Consider the following 21227-nt stretch of genomic DNA (forward strand, 5'->3'; position numbering starts at 1 on the left):
TGCTAACAACTATGATTTAATGATTCAGTGCCATTCACAAACGCTTCAGACGTGTGTCTATTAAAAATCGGTACAAGAAACACTTCTCTCAGAGACTTTTAATATAAAACAAAGAGAACAGTACACAAATCAAAACTGAAAAGACGTCATCCTAGGCACTTTCCATTAGACTAATACTCATCTACTTGTTGTCAGATACACAAATAACACAAAAAAGTTTTTTTTATAGTTCAGTTCACAGCTGAATGTTCTGATGTTACTAAATCGCCTTGAATCCAAAAAGTAAAGTTCTAAAAACAATGCATCTCAGATGATGATTTGTAAAACAGCACCACCCGACAGTAATACAAAGGTACCGCAGTCATAAGAGGCAATTAGGTTTCTGATGCTTTAAAAAAAAACGTTTTGTGTGTTAAATGATACGCAGCCTTGGCAAAGGAACCTGTGAAGTCATACACAGTGTGGACATTTCTGTGTTTGGGACCTGCTGATAAAAGAAACTCAGACCGTTTTGGTCTCAAAGCACACAAATGTCTCTTAGTCAGTGGTGGTGCGGCGATACCAGAATCGGGCTCTGAAGTCGTCGCTGCAGGTCATGAAGCCGGGGTTGGTGGGTGAGTGGACGATACAGCGCACAATGTTATTGTGGCCCAAGGAGAGCAGGTTCTTCCTCTCGGCTGTGCGTGAATCCCAGCAGCACAAGCTGATGGTTCTCTCGTCCGGCAGCAGCACATAGTCCTCGGTGTGGTTGAAAACACCCTGAGTGCGGTGCGTTTGTCGCCCACTGAGACCCGCACCTGCATGACAGGAAACACAATGAGGGTGAGATGGCAAAAGAGTGTGTGAGTCACAATGATGAAAAACACTGGACAGGTGGCATTATGACATGATGACAGACACCATATTTCCAACATATGCGTCAAGGTTTTGGTTTATTTGCCCCAAATTGGCCAATGGAAGTTCCAAGAAAACTACATGAAGAGAAATATCAAATAGCTCTTTTTACTGATACAAAAACAGTTTAATTCCTGGGTGCTCATTGGTCAATACAGTGTTCTAGCCTTGCTAAAATACACAGATTTCCTGATTCAATTTGATTCAGATTCTCAAGCTCAAGATTTGGTTCAATTCTGATTCATATTAATATATTTCAGTAATAAAATCTATTCTGCTTACAAACAAAATAAATTCTCTCTCAGTTAATGCTGTAAATTATACAGAGTAATGTTTTATAATGATTCAAACCAGTAAACGGTCTTTACAAAGCAGTTATTAAAAGAAAGACTTATACGAGTAATGTGTTTTATGGAATCTGGCTACACTGTTTGTGCTATATGTTTCTGAATTATTATTCTCCATCAAGCCCTTACCTTATTCATAATCTAACACAATGCATAATTCACCATCTCACCAGTGTACTTGACCAAAGTCCGGCCTGTGGAAATTTCCCAGAGCTTGGCAACAGAATCCTTTCCAGTGGACAGAACATACTTGGAGTTTTTGGAGAAGACGGCCGAGCAGACCTCAGCCCCATCGTGGGCTTTATCAAAGGTAGTCACACACCGGTTAGACACTCCATCCCACAGTTTGATGCTGCCATCTTTGCTACAGGTGACGTAGCTGTTGGCACTGGGATTGTAACAGACTCCGCTGATGGTGTCTGTGTGCTGATCTAGAGGGTTGCAGGACACGAAACACTGGAAAGTGTTGACGTCATAAAGGCGCAGAGTTGGGTGCTGCGTGCCCACCAGCAAGAAATCCCCAGATGGGTGGAAAGAGATGGAGCGCAACATTTCAGCTTCCTGTAGAAAATGAAAAGAAGCAGCATTCCAAAGAAATCCATGCCAAAAGCTCAAATAAATGAAGGGCCACAAGAAAACACTTTTTAAAGTCATTGGATTGCTCTCTTCCAGGCCTTGCGGATTTTTTTTGCATTCAACCAATGTACAGCTTTTATAACATACAACTTCATTTTCTTTTAAAAAAAACACTCAGAATAGTATTATATTCTTAGAATATTTTCTGACCCCTAGAGCTGTATATGCTTTACAAAAGATCTCATAACATTATGTGTTCAACATCCGTGTGAACAGGATCGTTTTGACAACGCTTTCTGAAAAAAAGTTTCGGTTTTAGTACATTGTTGTCATGTAAACGTACCCTTAGGCTTAGAGTTTTACCTTCAACCCTGCTCCTGGAGGCCCACTGCCCTGCAAAGGAGTTTATATCCAACCTGCTTCAGCTTTTGATTTTCCAGCAATCCTGAAGAGCTTGATTAGCTGCTTCAGGTGTGTTTGATTAGGGATGGAGCTAAGCTGCAGGACAGTGGCTGCGTTCCAGTCCAAAATTGTCATGCCCTTCACTCGCTAACTTCCCTCCGTCTCGTTCACTCGGATGTACGTCATTGCTTACGTTGCACAAGTGCCCACTACTGGCGGAAACTGTAATGGGCTGAATTGGAACGTCCTAAGCCCTTGATCACTTGGAATCAGCTATGGAGTTTATTTATTATTTACATTTTTTTTTCCTTTTAAGAATTTGTTTAATGCAGCATCCAAATGTATATAGGTGTGTTTGGGTTGTTTTAAATAAAAAAATATATAATTCATATATCATAGAGTTGTTTGTTGTGGTGGTGATTATACGAGATATGTGGTGACGTCATAGTCATACTGCATTGTGGGACATACAGGTGTCTGAAGTGTACATTTGAAGTAGACTCGCTCCCTCGGTCAAAATCGAGGGAACGAGGGTCTGTCCATATAAACTTCCCTCGTCCACTTCACGAAGTGGAACGCACTTCAAAATGGCGGCAGGGATTCCCCCGAGGGGAAGTTCGCAAGTGCGTGTCTAAAAGTGGACTGGAACGCAGCCAGTGAGTCTCCAGGAGCAGGGTTGAAGACCTCTGATTTAGTTTGTCTGTGTACCTGTACGTGCTTGAAGGCTCTTTTTGCAGATGGCTTTGAATAATCGAAGAGTTTGAGGGTGTAATCCCGAGATCCGGAGGCCAGGATCTGTTCGGTAGGGTGAAAAGCCAGGCATGTGACCTCATCCACATGATCGTACAATGTTCTGATCACAGGGTGGTTCTCCATGTTCTGCTGAGCCGTTTCGTTCATCATCACCTGTAACATACAGAATCACACGTTCAGATTGTCCACCAACTAAAATAAACGACATGTTAGTAGTCAAGATGAAATGAAAGTAGAGGCAGATCTATACTTCTGAATTGTGACGCACATCCGAGCATAATGGATTACTGAAAAATAAGGCTGTTGATTGGATTTTGAAATGTGGGCATTGAATTAAAAATTGGAGGCAGATGAACTTGGGCTTGCAGGGGTGAGTTTAAGCGGACTAAATGATTGGAGAAATCGTCACCAGGCAGAAACATTACACAATAATAAAAAAACAAGAAACATGCACAGATGAATTGTTCACAATAAGATCTATAACATGCATTTAGAAAATAGATGTATGAATTTTGAATGAATGATGAATTTTCATTTCATGCTGACTTTAAAAACAACCGTAAACCACTGACTTTAGGCAAAGGTGGCACTCACCTCTAGAGGCATGGCACTTTTGGCCAGCATGCGCTCAGTATCCAGGATCTTAATGGAAGCGTCGGCGGAGCCCGTTGCAATGAGCTGGCCATCACGGCTGTAGGTGGCCACACGGCACGGACCCTTATGGGACGTCACATAGCAGGTCTCGTACTCTGATGCTTCTGGGGACATGGTCTGCACGTCTGCATCAAACTCCAGGTCAATCCCCACACCGGGCGCCACGTTGTCCGAGCGGCCAATGGCATACTGCACCGCACTGTCATCGTTCTCCATTCCTAGAAAATCAGATAAAAGTACTTTAACAAGAATTACCTTTAATATGATTTATAATCATTACCCAATAAACTATATTTTTATTTAAAGTTTAATAACGGGCAGAAGGTAGCCTATGTATGAGGCAGAAATTTGTGTTTTTAACCTTTTCATATTACCCTTATTATTTGATCACTTTCCTTGCAACATTTTACATTCATAAATGTAAATAAAAAATTCTATTGCTTGTTAAACACTTCTATGGGTGCAATATTATAGATAATAGAATACACTTGAGGTCATTTCAGAATTTCATGTATTGAAACCCTCTTAGAATATTTCGTTTATTCTTTGATGCAAAAATAAATGCTGAAAGTACGTATTCAGTACAGGTTCAGTTTAGTCATTTAGCAGTTATACAGGGGAGGTAAAATTACATACACTAAAAAGTCTTACACTATACCTGTCTTGGCCAGCTGCATGAGCTGCTCTGATGGAGACACCACATTCTGGGGCTTCACCTCACTGATCAGGCTGTTAGCGATGCTGGTGTAGCCGTCATACAGCAGCTGGCTGATGATCAGCCTGTACAGGTGATGTCTGTCCTTCAATGTGGGCTTCGGTCGGAACATCTTTGCTGCCTGCAAGTGAATGAAGTAAGATAGAAACGCTCAGAATGCACGTCGTTTTGTGTTTCTAAACCTAATGAGCTACATACAACATTCAAAATGTTGTCTACGTCTAGGTAGGCAACTCGCTTGGAGTCAAAACACAATCATTGTTGTTTATTTTGTTGTCGCAAATCTTTACGTGATATATAACTTAGGCAGCAGGGTATTATTTTAAAGGTGGGTTGAGTCTGTTTCTGAAATAAGGATTGAAGTAAGCAAATGTTACAATATAAGCGGAGTTTCATTCAATTGAAGTTGCATAAAATACGACTTACCAATTTACGACTTCAGGAGGTGCGAACACGCTCTGTACGTCTGACGTCACGACGTACGCATATACGGTGGAATTGTGGGAATAAATCCAATAAATTAAAAGTCTCTGTCTGATTTAAAGTAAAAGTCCCCGACTTATTGTTTTCGTTGAAATTTCAATTCATAGATTATTTTTTTATATTAGAAAAATAAAATCACTAACAAATATTGGTCACACTATATAACTAATCAAATTAAAACCTTTTTTATATAAACATCCTTGTATGTAATGCTTAAAAGTCAATTAGGAAATTAAAATAAAATAGAGTGCAAATAAAATATCCCAAAACTTTGGTTATTATATATTATTTTAAAATGAACAGCTGATCATATAATGGCGGAGAGAGGGAGAGAGAGAGAGAGAGAGAGAGAGAGAGAGAGAGAGAGAGATGGGGGAGGGGGAAAATAAATACACATACAATAAATACATGTTCTGTAGCCTTAAACAGTCCAAGGCAAGCACTAAGAAAAATGAAGGAACTCTTGTGAAAATCAACTTACTGTAATAAGTACATTTCATATTAATTAATTACACATGTATTATAGACATTTATTAATTGTTTGTCCAAGTATTATTTGGAAATATTTGTTATTAATAATTAAATAAAAAACATGCAAAAGGGGCTAAATTAATCTGGTCTTTCCTCAGTTATTTTACACAATTTGGTGTGTCCAAGGAAAAAACATCAAATCATCAAGATGGACATCCACATGTCAGAATGCAGAGATTAACTAGTGCATTAGTAAATAAGTAAATATGCCTCCAAAAATAAACAGCACACCATCATGGTCATTTTTAAATCTCATTTTTTTCTCTTTAATGTATTTACAAGCTTTACATTTCCTCTGTAGTTCTTCATTACAAGAACACTGAGCAATCCTGGCTTGCATTAGTGTTTGCGCTTCACCTTCAATGCATACAGGTATTTGATGTCGATGTCTAAATTATTTTCATTCTGTTCAGGATGCATATTTCTTTTTATTGTGTTTGTCATGTGATTTGCAAAGTTCGCAAAAGCAGAAGAACCAGTGGTGGGAGTTTTTCCAAACAGCCTGAAACATCAGCACCATCAGCCGATCCCAGACCTCGAGCCAAAAAAACATATGCGTTTAATTCTTTCGCTGGAAATATTTACCCTGTTTTAAGGTGAATCACATGAATCCAGGGAGGCTGCTGAAACATTTAAACAAAATTAATATTATTGTTATGATACATGTTTATTCTGTTATTTCTATCAATGTTCTTTTTGCCTGCAAATGTTAAATAAAACTTCATATTTGCAGTCTCTTAAAAAAATAATAAATTAAAGAGTTCAGAACCTATTTTAAGTCTCTTCTTTTAAAAGTAACAAAAAAAAAAAAAAAAAAAAAAAAAAGTCAAACTTTAAAACAAAAATATTTTCTATATATATGATACAAGTATTTAGTGTTCCCTCCGTGTCCTAGAGAGTTCCAGCTCAAGTTGGCCAGCGTTTCAAAGTCAAAGTTCCTGTGTTGGCAGGAGTAGGTGTGTCTATGGCTAGACTTGTATAGTCTGTATGCATTTTATAATTTGCGTCAGTAGGGGGCCTCTGGGCGTCGGCCACACGCTTATGTCAATTATCCTCAGACTCCTCCTCCGCCTCGCGTAACCAGGTGAAGAAAGCAGTGACCGACTTCAACGCTACGCCTTTTCCCTGCTGCTCCGCTGGGTCTTTACTCGTTTCCCATTGATAAAAAGCGTCCTCCGAAATAACGTCCTCGTCGTAAAGACAATCGAAAAACATTCGGAGTAGATCTGTGGATAGAAATAGATCAAAATTACGATCCTAGAAATCTTTCGTTCAGCTTTGGCATCTTTACTTTCATCTGCTACATACTGGGTGGTTGATCCAGGGTGACAATCAAAGACTGGAGAGCATAAAGTGCTTGCAGCTGCCGCTCTGTGTCTGAGTTAAGGTACTTATGTAATATAGGCAGGCGTCTCTGGATGATGGCAGTGTCCACTCTACAGGACGTGCTTTCATCTGGAGAAGAAAGAGATAAAAGCAATTGGCAAAAGGATGATAGAGATGAAGCTGTTTAATAGAAGGCACACGAATAAGTAGCTTGCTCACCTTTAACTGCTGCTTTACATACAGCTGTCATTAAAGCTCTCAAAAACGGAGAGGAACTCATCTGAGATTCGTCCAAATTAGCCTGAAAAGAGAAGTCACAATTTCTTGAAAATGTGTCATATACTCTGACATTAACACCCGCTAAATGCTGTATTTCAGCAGTGGTGTGTAGCGCAGTCACTCCTAATAGCCACTTTGGTGGGTTGAAATTTATATATGATATATACATTTTTCAATTGTATTTTTTTAAAAAGGCATCTGAAATAATAAACCAAGTGCAATGTAGTGTTGTCAAAAATATCGATTTTTCGATACATATCGATACTGAAATATCTGAAATGCTTCCAATACTCATTTTCCGCAGAATAGATACACAATTCCAGCTGCGCTTTCTCGCTCTCTTATCTGTTGACACAAACCCGCCTTCACTCACTCACTAGTTGCATTTGCTCCGGATGAATATTGTTGGTGTTACAGGGCTTGAATTTCGGCATGGGATTGCAGATATTGCGTATAATTGCACTCATTCCCCCAGATTTTGTGCTCGCAGACACCCAAAGTGCGCACACATAAAGCCTCCTATCAGTACTAAATTAAGAACTTTTTCACTGCTAATTGCGCTTAAACAGTCAAATACACATAAAATAATGTCAAAATGCCGGCCTTGGCGAGTATTCACCTAAACACAGACAGTTATGTTTTAAGTGAACAAACATTTGGGAAAGAAAATGCACGTGTAACAGTATAATGGGTCCGTGCGTCAGGTCTTAAAGTGACAGCAGCCTAAATATACCTGCTGCAAAATATCTAAATATCTATAAAAAATATCTATATGGCAGTTTTTCCCCATGGTATTGATGTCAAAATAGTGGCTAGTGAGCAAAAAAGTATATACTTGAAATGTTTTTTGCATATGAGAGGTCTGTGAGTGTGGGATCAGTCTCACCTCGATCCAGTCGAAGATCTGTTCGTCACTGGCCATGTCTTCAAGCAGTAGCTGCTCCAGTTGTTTAAAGAGCTCCTCAGGACTGAGGCTGGGTTTAGCCGTGTCCGGAGAGACAGGGGAGACGTCTGACACGGTGAACTCTAACTTCTGGAAAAAGAGGAAAAAGGATTTAGCGTCTTCTAGCATCAAGCTACTCATAATTTGCAATGGTTACAATACCAGCTGCTAATAAAAGGTAGTGAACTACATTAAAGCTATTTAGCTTTTTATAAATATAAATTTGTATTTCTAAATATATCTTTAATTGCAATACATACACTACCATTCAAAAGTTTGGGGTCGGTAATATTATTTTAAAATGTTTTTGAAGAAGTCTCCAACTCTGTTTTCTCTGTTAACATATTTTAAAATGTAATTTATTCTTGTGATTTTTCACAAGAATTTTCAGCATTAATTTTTTCAGGAATAGAAAGTTCAAAAGAACAGCATTTATTTAAAATCTAAATGTTTTTCAGCATTATAAATTCTGTCCACTTGATCAATTTAATGTGCCCCTGCTGTATAAAAGTATTAATTTCTCTCTTTTTGAATATAAGTGTATAGCACAAAACAATGAGGATATCGTCACAATTTATATAACTCAGTCGGAAACTAATGATGACTTATTATTTCATTTAATCATTGTAATTATAATATTGTGTTGTATATTGCTACAAAAAATAATCTAAAATGCAGCACAGGGCTCAAATGAATTGGTAAATTGAATGAATGAATCAGACTTCCTAATAAAGAAAAAGCTAACATTTTTGAAGCGAGCGTTCTTGATTATTACCTCAGTTTGTGGTAACAATTAAGCAACACCAATACTCGTTAATAAAATAATAATAGTTTGTTACTGGACAAGCTACACTATTTTGAAAACAACAGAACTACTTTCACGAAAAATATTGTTAATTTATTTATGAGTATTTGAATTTGTGAAGGTGTTCAGGCTGTATTCGCACCTGTTGTGAGATGAAGGCAGGAAGAAGTTCTCCCTCTGGCAGGAAGTCGGCCCAGTTCAGCCCAGACTCTCTCCACAAGTCTCCAACTTTCCTATGGCTCTTTAGCACAAGTAGACGCATGTAAATACACAAACTCACAGGAGCCAAAACAATACACAAAGCGACTTTACTGCAAATTGTTACTGTCGCAGAGGTGTTTGTGTATGAAAGATGATCATTTTTGGCAGCATCATGCAGGAGCCTCTAAACCACAGATGGATCAACTAGATAAAGATGAACTCAATGCTCTAAAACACCATGTCAACAAAAGTTGAGCTTACCATTTGTTTGCATAGTAGGTGCAGTATTTCAGAAAATAAGATGGCAGCTCTTCCCACAGGGAGTAGCGGTTTACTTAACTCACTGTAGAAACAAAACAAATCTCCATTAGGCGCTAAACTGAATCCTGACAGCTGTAGCCTGTGTGGAGCTGGAATGACTGCAACTACTGTGCACTGCCAAACTGTTAAAGCCCCAGAAGTCAGAAAACCCAATACAATGAGGCATTTAGGATGTTTTGATTTATTTATATTATTTATATTTAGAATTCTGTTTCAACTTATTGGGAATACCAGTCTCAAATCACAATCCAAATAATAAAAAGGCCATGCTGACTGCAAGAATGCAAACATTTCTGACTGCGCAAGTCTTTGGATACAGTCCACTCTTCACTAATATATTCTTGTCTACAAAAGTTGTGTGTGTGTGGATTGTTTTAAACCAAACTTTTACATAAATTATTCAAAAATATGGTGAAATGGTTAAATAAATATTATTTTAATGAAACACACGTAATCATCTGCATTTACCCCCAGGTAAATTATCCTATTCTCACTTATTGTTAATTCATTTATTATTGATTGTAATAAATATTCCAATTCTCTCTTCAGTCTATTTACCGGTAGTTGACTCTTAAAAGCATTTTACCACAATTCTGAAGCTCAATTTCAAGTTTTAGATGTATAATATAATATAATGTCATGTAATATAATATAATGCCAGAAGACATGCTGGGATAGGCTCCAACATTACCCCACAAACCTACAGATATACTGTATATAAAGCATATAATGTAATTTCTTGTTTTAGATGTAGTCCTAATATAATATAATATAATATAATATAATATAATATAATATAATATAATATAATATAATATAATATAATATAATATAATAGGTCACACTTTAGTTTAGGGTCCAATTCTACTATTAACTACGACTTTTGGCTCAATACACACATAATTACTCCATATTAATAGTTAGTATGATAGTTAAGTTTAGGTTAAGTGATGTAGAATATGGTCATACAGAATAAGGCACTGATATGTGCTTAAGTACTAATAAACAGCTAATATCCTAGTAATATGCATGCTAATAATCATCTAGTTAATAGGGAGAATTGGACCCTAAACAAAAGTGTTACCTAATATAATATCTTGACCTTGTACTGGAGCTTTAACAGAACATGCATTTGTTAAATCGTCCTTTGAAAGGAGATTCCACCACAGAACGAAAGAGAACAAAAAATCTGTTAATTAAGGACATGTAAATGGGTTTTAGGGGTGGAATGTCCTTTTATCACAAATTACACAAAAGGAACCAAACAGAACTCATAAGACCCTTCTCATTCAGTGTTTGATGTGACCAGTGGGGTCCTGACCTGAACAGCTCTCTCATGCTCATTCCTCCCTCTCTCAACAGAGGACTGAGCATCTCAGCCAGGTAAAGCCAAATGAAGGGAATATCTATGGCCATATCATCAGCCTGCTCCAACATCTCTGAAAACCTGTAGAGAGAAAATCCATAGCGCTTTAATACCATAGTATGAAAGTACATACATGCAAACTACAGTACATTTGATTTCAGAGTGTGTTCACACTTGTAGTTCAAAGAAGATACATTTAGTCCTGGTTCGCTTAGCGTTCACACTGTCATTTTTGAGACCGAATCTAAAAATCCAAAACAACGCTTTTATGATGCATATTTTATATATATATATTTGGTATATTCCTCCATTACCCACAAACGAAGATCTGCTGCAAGGAGACGGCGGTTCAGACGGCTGTACCGAACTATAATGGGCAACGTAGCTCTTATGACGAAATAAACCAGGAATGCTTGAGCATTCTGTCCTTTTTAGGGTCACATCCTGTTTTTAATTTGTTTAGATGTCTTTGGTCTGTGTTGCATTCATATTTTAGTTGATACCTTGGAATAGGACTGAAAATGTGAGTCTCAGTCTGCTTGTTTGGTGCGCATGCCAGCGTTCACACTTCAATCGCACTAACAGGGCGATCTTACCAGAGTTTGTTTTAATTGAACCAAACCTGCCAAGTGTGAACACATCCTAAATGAAATGTATGTGCTCACCCTTTGTAGAGTTGAGAATGGGGTAAAATGCCCTTCTGAATAAGCTGATAGTAGAGCAGTCCCATGTGCTCTCTGGCTTTCTGACTGCGCTCCAGTGTGCACTCCAGACCCATGCGTACAAACACATATAACAGAGAGGGCTGCTCCATCTCCACTACACACTGCACTGCCTCCTGCAAACAAACACGAAAACATTAACACTTCACAGTACTTACAATCAGTCATATAGCAGATATTCAAGTTACTTTACACACACTGAATCAAACACAAAGAAAAGCTGGCACAAACATAGACAGACACTATTACAATGAAATATAGACTTTCCAAATGCATCATTGTAGAAAAAGGGGCACATACTGAAGACTTCCAACCACTATATACCTGGACTGATAGATGGACTGGGCAACATAATATTAACAATATGAAAAGATTATGCCAAAGTACTTATGACAGCCTTTTAATCTGGGATTTTTCTTTTTAGCTAAACAGTAACACTACCTTGAGGTTACATGAATTTTAACTTATAAATTGAAACTATGTTAATCCTATTTATACCAAATATTAATAGTTAGAAATACAGTACCATTCAAAAATGTACGATTTTTTTTTTAAAGTTAAATTGTAATTTTGAAATGTCTTAAGCTTACCAAGGCTGCATTTTTTTTATTAACAAATTCAGTAAAAACTGTAATATTGTGAAATATTATTACAATTTAAAATAATAATTTTCTATATATTTTTAAATGTAATTTATTCCTGTGATGTCAAATCTGAATTTTCAGCAGCCAGTCTTCACTGTCGCATGATAGAAAATCTTATTGACTCCAAACTTTTGAGCAATAGTGTATATTTAACCATTTGTGTTTCATTGTAAATGTAGAAAGGGTGTTTGGTACTGATTATGAGTGGTTTAGTATGAGGGCACTGTGACGCTGTACCTTGTAGTCATTAATATGCAGAAACTCATCGATGATGGACTTGGACTTCCGCTCAACCTCCTCTTCGGACAGGACGGGCTTCTCTGAAACACCAGAGACCTGCAGCGTCTCTGATTTCACTGCAATGAAGCAGAAGCTCAGTATTTCAAATATAAACTGCATAATTTCATTCACTAGTGTAAGAATGTCCTTCCTCACCCGTCTCTGTGGCTCTGTTGTTCTCTATCTCACATTTCTCCTCTGAGATGCTGGCTTTGCGAGGGGTGTGGTGTGAGTCGGGCCCCTCTCTCCGTGTCTCCTCAGGGGCCACGTTGTCCAATAGTTCCTTAGTGCTGCTACCTCTGCTGAAGGGCCCCGGTCGCGACGGCCCCAAACTCACCGGCTTGTCACCGCGCTCACGACCGGTGCTGCCTCGACTGACAGAGACATGCAGAATGAATAGATGTCAAACTTTTAGAAAATTCAATTGTAAATTTGTATTCGAGCCCATCCGTTTTCAGATGTTGTTTACCTTCCCAGCGAGCGTCTGGAATCGGATTCGGAGATTTGGGCTGGAGGTGAGCTGGACTGAGCCGTGGACGACTGCAGCGCTGAATAACGGTTCAGGGTGCTACTGCCAGAGCGTGTCAACTCTAGAAATGTGGGCGTACATTCATGTAATATATAAATCAGTAATCTAAACTTTACTGAATGGGCGGTCAATTCAAGATACATGTTGGTAGGTTTAACAAAGTCTTGAATGGTGTGTCATGTGTGGATGTTTCCTCACCAGAGTCACTGGCTTTGGCTCCGCCACTGCTGCCCTTTATCCAGTTGATCTGAGCCCGCGGACCCAGCTGAATCTTTTCATCGATTTGAGGCTGTGATGGGGGATTGGTTGAGGTTCAGGGATCATAGAGGGTACAAGAGAGAGCATTTACTAACTCAGAAATGTTATTGATTGTTGACATTGGCGCATGTGGTGTCAATGTCAACCTATTCTGTGCTGCACTTAACAACTGGGATTATAATCAGCAGGTGGCAGTGTTACTCCAATCAATTTTGTGCTGACATTTCAGATTGTATGCTCTGATTCACATCAAAAAAATGTGTGAAATATGAAATGTGTGTGCAGAGACCCATCTCTTCACCTTCGAGATCTTGGGGATCTTAGTGGGGTCGATGGTCCTGCTGTTTTTAGTAGTGGGCACGGTGTTCCACGTCTCCTCCCTCTGCGACCGCTGTTCTCTCTGATCTGTAACCACAGCCACAGAGCCGCGTTACACAAGTTACGTCACGACACATCACCACTAGCCAATCTTAGCCATTGAACATTGTTTACACAGTGACGCCCTTAAAGGAGAACTCCGGTCAATTTTAACATTGAGCTCATTTATTTGTAAATTTGGAGTGCTGTCAATACAGAGAACAACCACAAAAATCGGTGTTGACTTCAATGGGGCAAGTTTTAAACCTGCTTTTAGCCTCTTAACATCCTTGATGTGTCATTACAAGTGCCCAGCCATTGTGAGTGATTCCTTCAAGGCCTGTTCACATGGGGACGAATTTCGCGCGCGATATTCGCCGACGTTTAACGCCTCGTGACTAAACAAAGGGCGCCAATGTGAGTGTGCACACCGACGCGAAAAACGCCACGCGTAAAAGCGTCGTTTTTTATAAAAAACGCCTCGGGTTCGTTTTTTTGGTTTGACGCGCCGCGTCAAAAACTATCTGACCAAAGAGATTGGTGCTTTTGCTCACGTGTCTGGAGCTTCTGAAGTTACAGTAAAACACAACTTGGGGGCGCTCAAACACAAAACGGTCTTGCTGAGCACACATACGTAACGGCGAAGAAGATATGCGCCAAGTAGCGTCTACACTGCCGGGAAGAAATAAGACGAGGAAGATGCAAGGCAATATGAGTGTAGAGCTGCTGGTCTCGTTGGTGTCGGAACATAAAGAACTATATGACAAACGCGACAGCGACTACAAAAATCTTGATAAAAGAGAACTGTTATGGAGTGGTATTGCACCTTGTGTATGTGGTATTTCTGTTTTACATTAAGTTACGCTCTGTTACGTTACTCTGTAACATTCTGTTACGCCATCTAATGTCAGGGAATGAATTTGCATGTTCACTCGGCTCATCATCAGCGAAAATCGCTTGGGTGTGAACACAAAAAACGCGTTGAAAAAACGCTGGCGAATAACACGCGCCGATATTCGTCCCGGTGTGTAGGGTGCTTCAGAGTGAACACGGTGAATTTGACTGCAGTAGATGTGAAAGATATGAATAAAAGTGATGTTAATTCAGCCAGCACACATACCTGTATTACATCCTGTTTTCGGTCGAAGTCCACAGTAGTCGATTGTCGAGTTCACGCGCGTGATCATAGGTACTAAACCTATGCGCGTGAACTCGACAATCGATTACTGTGGACTTCGACCGAAAACAGGATGCAAAATCAGGAACCTTTAAATTAGCATAATATGGGCACTTTAAAATAATCAGTCAAGTTGCTGTTGCATGAACAAATTCAAAAGCACAATCAATCCTGGTTAACCATTAATGTGTTCTCCTCTACAAACAAGCCATTTGCTGTCTGGAAAGCCTGCTGTTCAAACAACATGTTCCCATTAATGTTTTGATCTTTTTACTTTATCTCAGAGTAAACCTGGAAATTTAAATGAGGTTTTGTCCTCTGGGTGGCGCTGTAGTTGGCCTGGTATGACTGGAGATACACTATAAAGCTGTAAGTGTGTGCTGTGGATCTCACCTGGCCTCCTCTTAATGTCCTTAGACAGAAGCTGCTGATGAACCTTCCTCTGTTCTTCCTGTTCCTCCAGCTTGGCCTCTTTATGGATCTGCTCTATGGTTTTAGGGCCCTGGTCTGCTCTCCGAGAAACCCAGTTATGCTAAACAATATAAATAAACAGGGAGATCAGATGTATCTATATAATACATATATAACTATATAACACTACAAACCATTCAGATTTTTTAAAAGTTGGGTACAATAAAGACAATGTTCCCTCCTCTTTTTGACTCTTCTCTTTCACACATTTTTATCACTTGAAAGTGAAAATTAAATCTGAGGAATGCAGGGGAGAGACACCAAGCTCAACAATGTTACGGGCAAACAGATGTGAACATTCTCATTGCCAAAGTGTATGACCTTGCTGATTCTGATACTGTATTTAACCTTTGGCTGTTTCTGGGCATTTATAAACATTTATAATTGTCAGATTCTTAAATAAGGTATAGTTGTCCATTTATTTTTATTTTATTTTGGAAAATATTTTAATAATGACCTAAAATATTATAATTTTGGGTTGGTAAGATATTTTAATGTTTTTGAAAGAAGTCTTTTATGTTCACCAAGGCTGCATTTATTTGATCAAAAATACAGTAGAAAAATTAATATTGAGAATTATTATTGCAATGTAAAATAATTGTTTTATATTTGAATATATTTAAAAATGTAATTTATTCCAGTGATCCAAAGCTGATTTGTTCAGCATCATCATTTTAGTCTTCTGAGTCACATGAACCTTCAGAAATCATTCTAATATTCTGACAGTTGTGCTGCTTAATATTTTTGTAGATTTCTTTCAGCATTCTTTGATGAACAAAAGAACAGCATATTTAAAATAGATATCATTTGTAACATTATAACTACTATCACCTTTGATCAATTTAATGCGTCCTTGCTGAATAAAAGTATAAATTTCTTAAAAAAGACAAAGCAATCGTACTGATCAGAAACTAGTGTATATATATATATATATATATATATATATATATATATATATATTTTTTTTTATTTTTTTTTTTTTTATCAAATGTTATGTATTCTTTGAAAGGACAATTTGCATTAATAGATGGAAAGTATAAACTTATTATGATTACAAAAAAGGAAACCCAAAGAAAGCCATAAATTCAAAACGCTTATGAAAGGGCCTCATAATAGCTTAAAAATTAAATAAAAAAATAACGCGAAAAAAGATACTACACAAATGTTCTTGCTTCTTTCTGTTGTATAAACCAGGCTTTTATAAACGTCTGGCAATGGCTATCAGAACACACAAACAAACACAAATCACAATCCCCCCCGGCACTCACCAGTCTCAGATCTATCACATCCTGTACCATGAACCGTATCCGTGACGATGTCTTGCGTTCTTTGACAATTTTCTCCATCTGGTTGAAGTATTGGTCCATACGGGGCTATTCAAGGACACAGAGAAGAGGGTGATGAAGAATACATCAGTTCAATATCAAAGACTGAGTTCATGAGTCCATGGGCCCCTGTCAATCACAACTTGCTTCTCTGAAAAAATATTGATTATAAAATAAGACAGATCTTTTTTACTGTGGCAATGATGTTTGATCATACACCACAGATCTTCTTGTCTGTACCCATCCATTATTTAGGACATATAGGGAGTCATCTTAAATCTAAAAATAATGTTTTGAGACAAAGACCTGCACTTAGCTCCTAAATCAACAAGGTCTATAAACGCTGAACCTATTTCACAACCTGAATCCCTGCTAGCTGAAAAACGCCTGAAGTTCCTGCCGCAAGGTCAGCGAGAAAGGAAGGATGGACACAGAAAATATTTTCATTTACCCTCTTGCCTAATACTTAGCTCTAGGGTTTATGGCCGTCTGTTGGGCCCAGCTGGAACACATTTAGACTGCATGTGTGTACAACGTTCAGAACACATTCACTCCCATGCCTGATTATTCCTCATTCTTTTGCTTTGCACTGCTGCATATTTAAATGACTTTTTTTCCCAGCTTAGTCCTCTTGTAGAGCTAATGGCATTTTAATTAAGTACTTCAAAAGACAAAAGTTTTCCAACATCTTCACAATCAGATTAAAGATAAAAATCTCAAAATTACACAATCGTGCCATAATGGTAAGAAGCTGTGCTGGGGAACTTGATGAATTTTTTTCTTCCAGGCAAACCTTTGGGCCATACTCTGAACACCACTGTAAAAAAGCTGGACACAGACACAGATCTGGTCATCTTAGTAAATAAGCATGTAAGTAGCCTAAGGCTATGTTCGGAATACTATCCTACATACTATCCTACATGTACTTGTTCTACTGCAGTATGTACTATGTATATTGTTCATGCTATGCACATTTTTTCTATGCATAAAATACCAAGATGAGACAAAATTTGCCGAAATGTACAGTATACAACAGAGCACACTGTAAAGAATTAAATTTCACACAATGTAACACCTCACAGTTAACACCTTACAGCTTGAGCTCAGGTGGCCTGCTGAGTGCTGCCTTTCAAGGGTATTGGACTGATTTATTAGTAGCCTACTTTAACAAACAAACAAACAGCAGAGGCATGCTGAAGAAATGGCAAGTGAACAACAGCAATTATGTGGTTAGTTAAGAATTCATAGAAAAATTCTGCTTTTGAGTGTCCTCTCGTTCTAAATAAAGCTCCAATCATTGTACACTGTAGCTTCAGACAGGACGCCCACAGGCAGCTCACGAAGCGTCTGATGCATATTGCACACAAAAATGTCAAAAGCTTTCTGAAAATGGCAAACCCCAGTCTGATTAGCTGGATTCATGCAATGTCCAATGGAAAAAAGTTATTTGGGAAACAAAACTGTTTACATGTTGTTCCCACACTCTGGGCTTTGAAGGTGAAACCAATTACAGGATTTGCCAATATTTTCAAGGTTCTGGCATTGAATCTTTGGAAATTCAAGAATTTTCTTTGAGGAACTTAGAAGAACATCTGAACATGATTTCAGATTTAGCTGCCCCTAAACATCTTGTAATTTTGGACCCTTTACTTGCCTCTAAGGTTTGAAATTACCCTTTTGCAAATATCTGCAAGCCATACTGTGAATATTTTGTTCTTGACGTTATGTAGATGGTTCTTGTGGAATCATATGAGTCAATCTCCAGCTTGCAGTAAAAACTGCACCAGTAAAAAAAAGTGGAAGATACATATTGAATTTGTTAATGGTAGTGATATGAGCAGTATTTCACAATTTGTACTCATATTTGGTGCTTGACGAATGTTAATTTTGCACCCTACTTGTTAATTAGGTACCGTTTTGTGTAAGACGGCAGTTCTTGACCAGTTTTGCAAAGTGGAGCATGCTTTTGCTTTTAGCGAGGTGCTTTACAGTGGTTCTAGTCTCCATCAAGGTCATATTGGATTTCTTATACAAAAAGCAAAATATTTGACCTTGGATGCATCATGAGCCTTTACAATTTCCCTTTCCAAGGAATTTTCACCAATGATCTAGCGAAATTCGAATCAATACAGCTCCAGAATGAATAATAACAAACTGTTGGCGAGTTACCTTGGCTTTCTCGAAGTCAAGGTCTTTGCCGATGGTGGTGAGGAGTCTGCAGAGGCACTCCAAGCTCTCGTCGTCATGGTTTTTTAGTAGTTTTACCACACAGTCATGCATGATGGGCTCTGTCAGCATCTTGAGCTTGAACAGCTCACCGATGAATTTGATATTTCCTGTGGAGCGACGCCGGGCCTTGTCCTTCGCCTCCTCGAGCTCCTCTTGCATTCTTTCCCTTTCTGAGGGCTATGAGAGAAAGAGAGTTTCATTTAAATCGCATCATGCATTTAATGATGTCTTTAAAAGAATAGTGCACCCAAAAATGAATGATGCCATTATTTACTCTCCCTCATGTTGTTCCAAACATGTATGACTTTCTTTCTTCGAAGAAATGTTGAAGAATGTACCAGCAGCATTGTTGTTAACTTAAACTAAAATTAAAACTAAAACAAAAATATATTGTTTTCTGTAGCTAAATCTTAATAAATAGGCTACTATAATAGTATATAATTATAATAAAGAATAAAATAAATATAAACATATAAAATATGTACCTCTTGACAGGTTTTTAATTTTTGGCTGAACTTCCTATTAAATTATTCCTATTAAATACATTTGGCCATGTGAATATAGTACATCAATAAGCATTACAGACAAAAAGTCAAACAAGCAAGTCTAAATTAAGTCTTGATAATAATTATTGAATATTTACTGATGTGGCAGAGTCCAGCTCCTTTTGTTTTCTCTCAAGTACGACGTCGTCCACTTTGTCCCTCTCAAATTCCTTCTGACAGCGGTTCAATAGCAGCTTCCGGAAGTTTACTGTTGTATTAGGTTTGTCTGCAGTGGGCACTTTTAGCTACAATTGGACCGATATGTCCATGACATATTGAATAAAAGAATAATGTGAGGTAAAATAATGGACAGTCAGAAGAAAATAGACATGGAAATTTTGCAATGTGCACAATTAACGCCAAAGTGCATAGAACATACCGTGGCCAGGCAGCGACACATGTTGGCGTAGGCCACAGAGAAGCTAGGCTCATCGATGGCCTTCTCAAACACAAGGTCAATGACTCCTTTGAGCCTTTCTTCTGTGTTGATTGTGAGATCCGTTACCTGCTTCATCAGCTGATTGAACATCTGGGGTGTGAGCTTATTCAAAATGCTACGAACTTTCCGGAACAGCTCCTGAAGAGCCAGAAAACAGATTGCCGACACAGCGGTTAACAACGTTCAAAACAACCTTAGAACAAAATAAACACGCTTTCTAAAGAGACAAAACAGGACTCAAAGGACGTGAGAGCGTCAAACAAATCCCAGTGCCTGACAAGAACAAAAGCATCCACGTGACAACCTCATCATCTAGTTCAAACTCCAGAGTGCTTCTTTCACTGTGAATGTTTTACACTCACAGATAATCGTAATAAAAGAACATGAATTCACACCTGGGTTTTCAGGGCATCTGGGTCTTCCGGGACACTCTCTCTCTTCATCCCAGGTTTCCAGGCGTTCTCTGATTTCTTGAGCTGAACGTCATCGATCACGGAAACGTTTACAATGATCTTGCGTGGAGGGGGTCGTCGCACATGCATAAGCTTCGGATAAAGTGTTGTACAGAGTGTCAGTTTAAAATGTAGAAAATAGCCGGGTAAATCTAGTTTATAAATCAAAAGAAAAAATATATGCAATATTTTGCAAAATTAAGCACATTTTAATGTATAATGTAATTGAAGTGCAAGTCATTTTTTGAGTTTGTATTTGTATCTCACTCTCAAATGGTGATTTTCATTAGATTTTATTTCTTTATTGTAATACTTTGTTGATTTTTTTTACAGTAAAAAAAATTAGAAAAAAATTAAATCAACATAAAGGCATTGATATATATTTTATATTTGATGATATTTTATATATTATTTAGAATTTAAATACTTTATTTTTAAAGGAATTTTTTTCTTTTCTTTCACTAATGCAGTAATTAGAATTTGGGATGTGGTTAATTGTTACGAAAATAACGTCATAATGCCCCTAAAAATACATTTAATTAACTTTATGGAAAATGCAATTCATGAATTCTTTCTTTTGATTTTGGGGTGACACATGACCCAGATATTCTCCATCAGAGGTTTCTTGATATGGATAGATTCATCAACAAAATTGCTACATGTTATCCCAAATTGCTCAATCATGCCTGAAGGGGTTAAAAGATTAGGATATTTTGTGTGAGAAAACCTTATATTTATATAGAACTATTTTTGGTATTTCGGTCTGCAATAAAGCATACGAGTTATTATAACTCACTGGGGCTCCACGTCCTCCTGGCATCTGCCTGCTGAAGTCAGCAAAAGCAGGAGTAAAATCCTGGGGAGCGCTTCTGGAAATCAACCTGGGGTCCACAGACCTCAGCGGCAGCTTGTTTTGGTTAATCTGAAACAGAAGAGATGATTTCCATGACTTATCCAGCAGGGAGCGCAGTGAGAAACAGAGCTGTGACATGAATGAAACCCCAGATGTCCCTCCCCTCCTGCTTATGCTGATCTTGGACTAGCTGTATCTATCTGTGTCTTTATCACGATCAGTATGTGAGAAACTGGTTTGAGATCAGCCTTTCCTTGTCCTACAGCACTGATGGGCAAACAATATTTGCCATGGAGACTAGCTCCATTTGTTATTTATATATCAACAACATGTTCAACGATTTATGCTCCA

The 21227-nt window shown here is 38.1% G+C and overlaps 3 protein-coding genes across 3 annotated transcripts in view; 1 reads left to right on the top strand and 2 right to left on the bottom strand.

Annotated features, from left to right (window-relative positions):
• Positions 1 to 21227, top strand: part of alpl (alkaline phosphatase, biomineralization associated) — a 343644-nt gene that overhangs the window by 235948 nt on the left and 86469 nt on the right. The gene's annotated exons all lie outside the window — the stretch shown is intronic.
• cstf1 (cleavage stimulation factor, 3' pre-RNA, subunit 1) lies at positions 81 to 4864 on the bottom strand. The gene is made up of 6 exons (XM_079857434.1): positions 4768 to 4864; positions 4285 to 4462; positions 3567 to 3844; positions 2928 to 3125; positions 1412 to 1802; positions 81 to 797 (listed from the first exon to the last, which is right to left on the bottom strand). Exons 2-6 carry the CDS (start codon positions 4451 to 4453, stop codon positions 538 to 540), a joined length of 1296 nt encoding a protein of 431 aa, XP_079713560.1. The 5' UTR covers positions 4454 to 4462; positions 4768 to 4864; the 3' UTR covers positions 81 to 537.
• eif4g3a (eukaryotic translation initiation factor 4 gamma, 3a) overlaps positions 5955 to 21227 on the bottom strand; it is a 54600-nt gene continuing 39327 nt past the window's right edge. Inside the window, exons 15-34 of the mRNA XM_079856806.1 lie at positions 20820 to 20945; positions 19967 to 20116; positions 19512 to 19709; positions 19231 to 19377; positions 18528 to 18764; positions 16302 to 16406; positions 14956 to 15094; positions 13330 to 13433; positions 12969 to 13059; positions 12711 to 12831; positions 12398 to 12615; positions 12200 to 12318; positions 11262 to 11434; positions 10552 to 10677; positions 9171 to 9252; positions 8851 to 8949; positions 7847 to 7993; positions 6901 to 6982; positions 6664 to 6810; positions 5955 to 6581 (exon numbers count right to left, since the gene is read on the bottom strand). Of these exons, the coding sequence (XP_079712932.1) occupies positions 6400 to 6581; positions 6664 to 6810; positions 6901 to 6982; positions 7847 to 7993; positions 8851 to 8949; positions 9171 to 9252; positions 10552 to 10677; positions 11262 to 11434; positions 12200 to 12318; positions 12398 to 12615; positions 12711 to 12831; positions 12969 to 13059; positions 13330 to 13433; positions 14956 to 15094; positions 16302 to 16406; positions 18528 to 18764; positions 19231 to 19377; positions 19512 to 19709; positions 19967 to 20116; positions 20820 to 20945 (2793 nt within the window). The 3' untranslated portion in view covers positions 5955 to 6399. The remainder of the gene's footprint in view (positions 6582 to 6663; positions 6811 to 6900; positions 6983 to 7846; positions 7994 to 8850; positions 8950 to 9170; positions 9253 to 10551; positions 10678 to 11261; positions 11435 to 12199; positions 12319 to 12397; positions 12616 to 12710; positions 12832 to 12968; positions 13060 to 13329; positions 13434 to 14955; positions 15095 to 16301; positions 16407 to 18527; positions 18765 to 19230; positions 19378 to 19511; positions 19710 to 19966; positions 20117 to 20819; positions 20946 to 21227) is intronic.

Source organism: Squalius cephalus (genome assembly GCF_949319135.1).
Source record: "Squalius cephalus genome assembly, chromosome: 22".
Lineage (NCBI taxonomy): Eukaryota > Metazoa > Chordata > Actinopteri > Cypriniformes > Leuciscidae > Squalius > Squalius cephalus.

Excerpts from the sequence above, each read along its gene's own strand:
- cstf1 (XM_079857434.1), bottom strand. The coding sequence starts at position 4,453 with ATGTTCCGACCGAAGCCCACATTGAAGGACAGACATCACCTGTACAGG. Across the intron at positions 3,126-3,566 it reads AAAGTGCCATGCCTCTAGAG|GTGATGATGAACGAAACGGC; the intron begins GTGAGTGCCACC and ends TGTATGTTACAG. Across the intron at positions 1,803-2,927 it reads GAGCCTTCAAGCACGTACAG|GAAGCTGAAATGTTGCGCTC; the intron begins GTACACAGACAA and ends CATTTTCTACAG.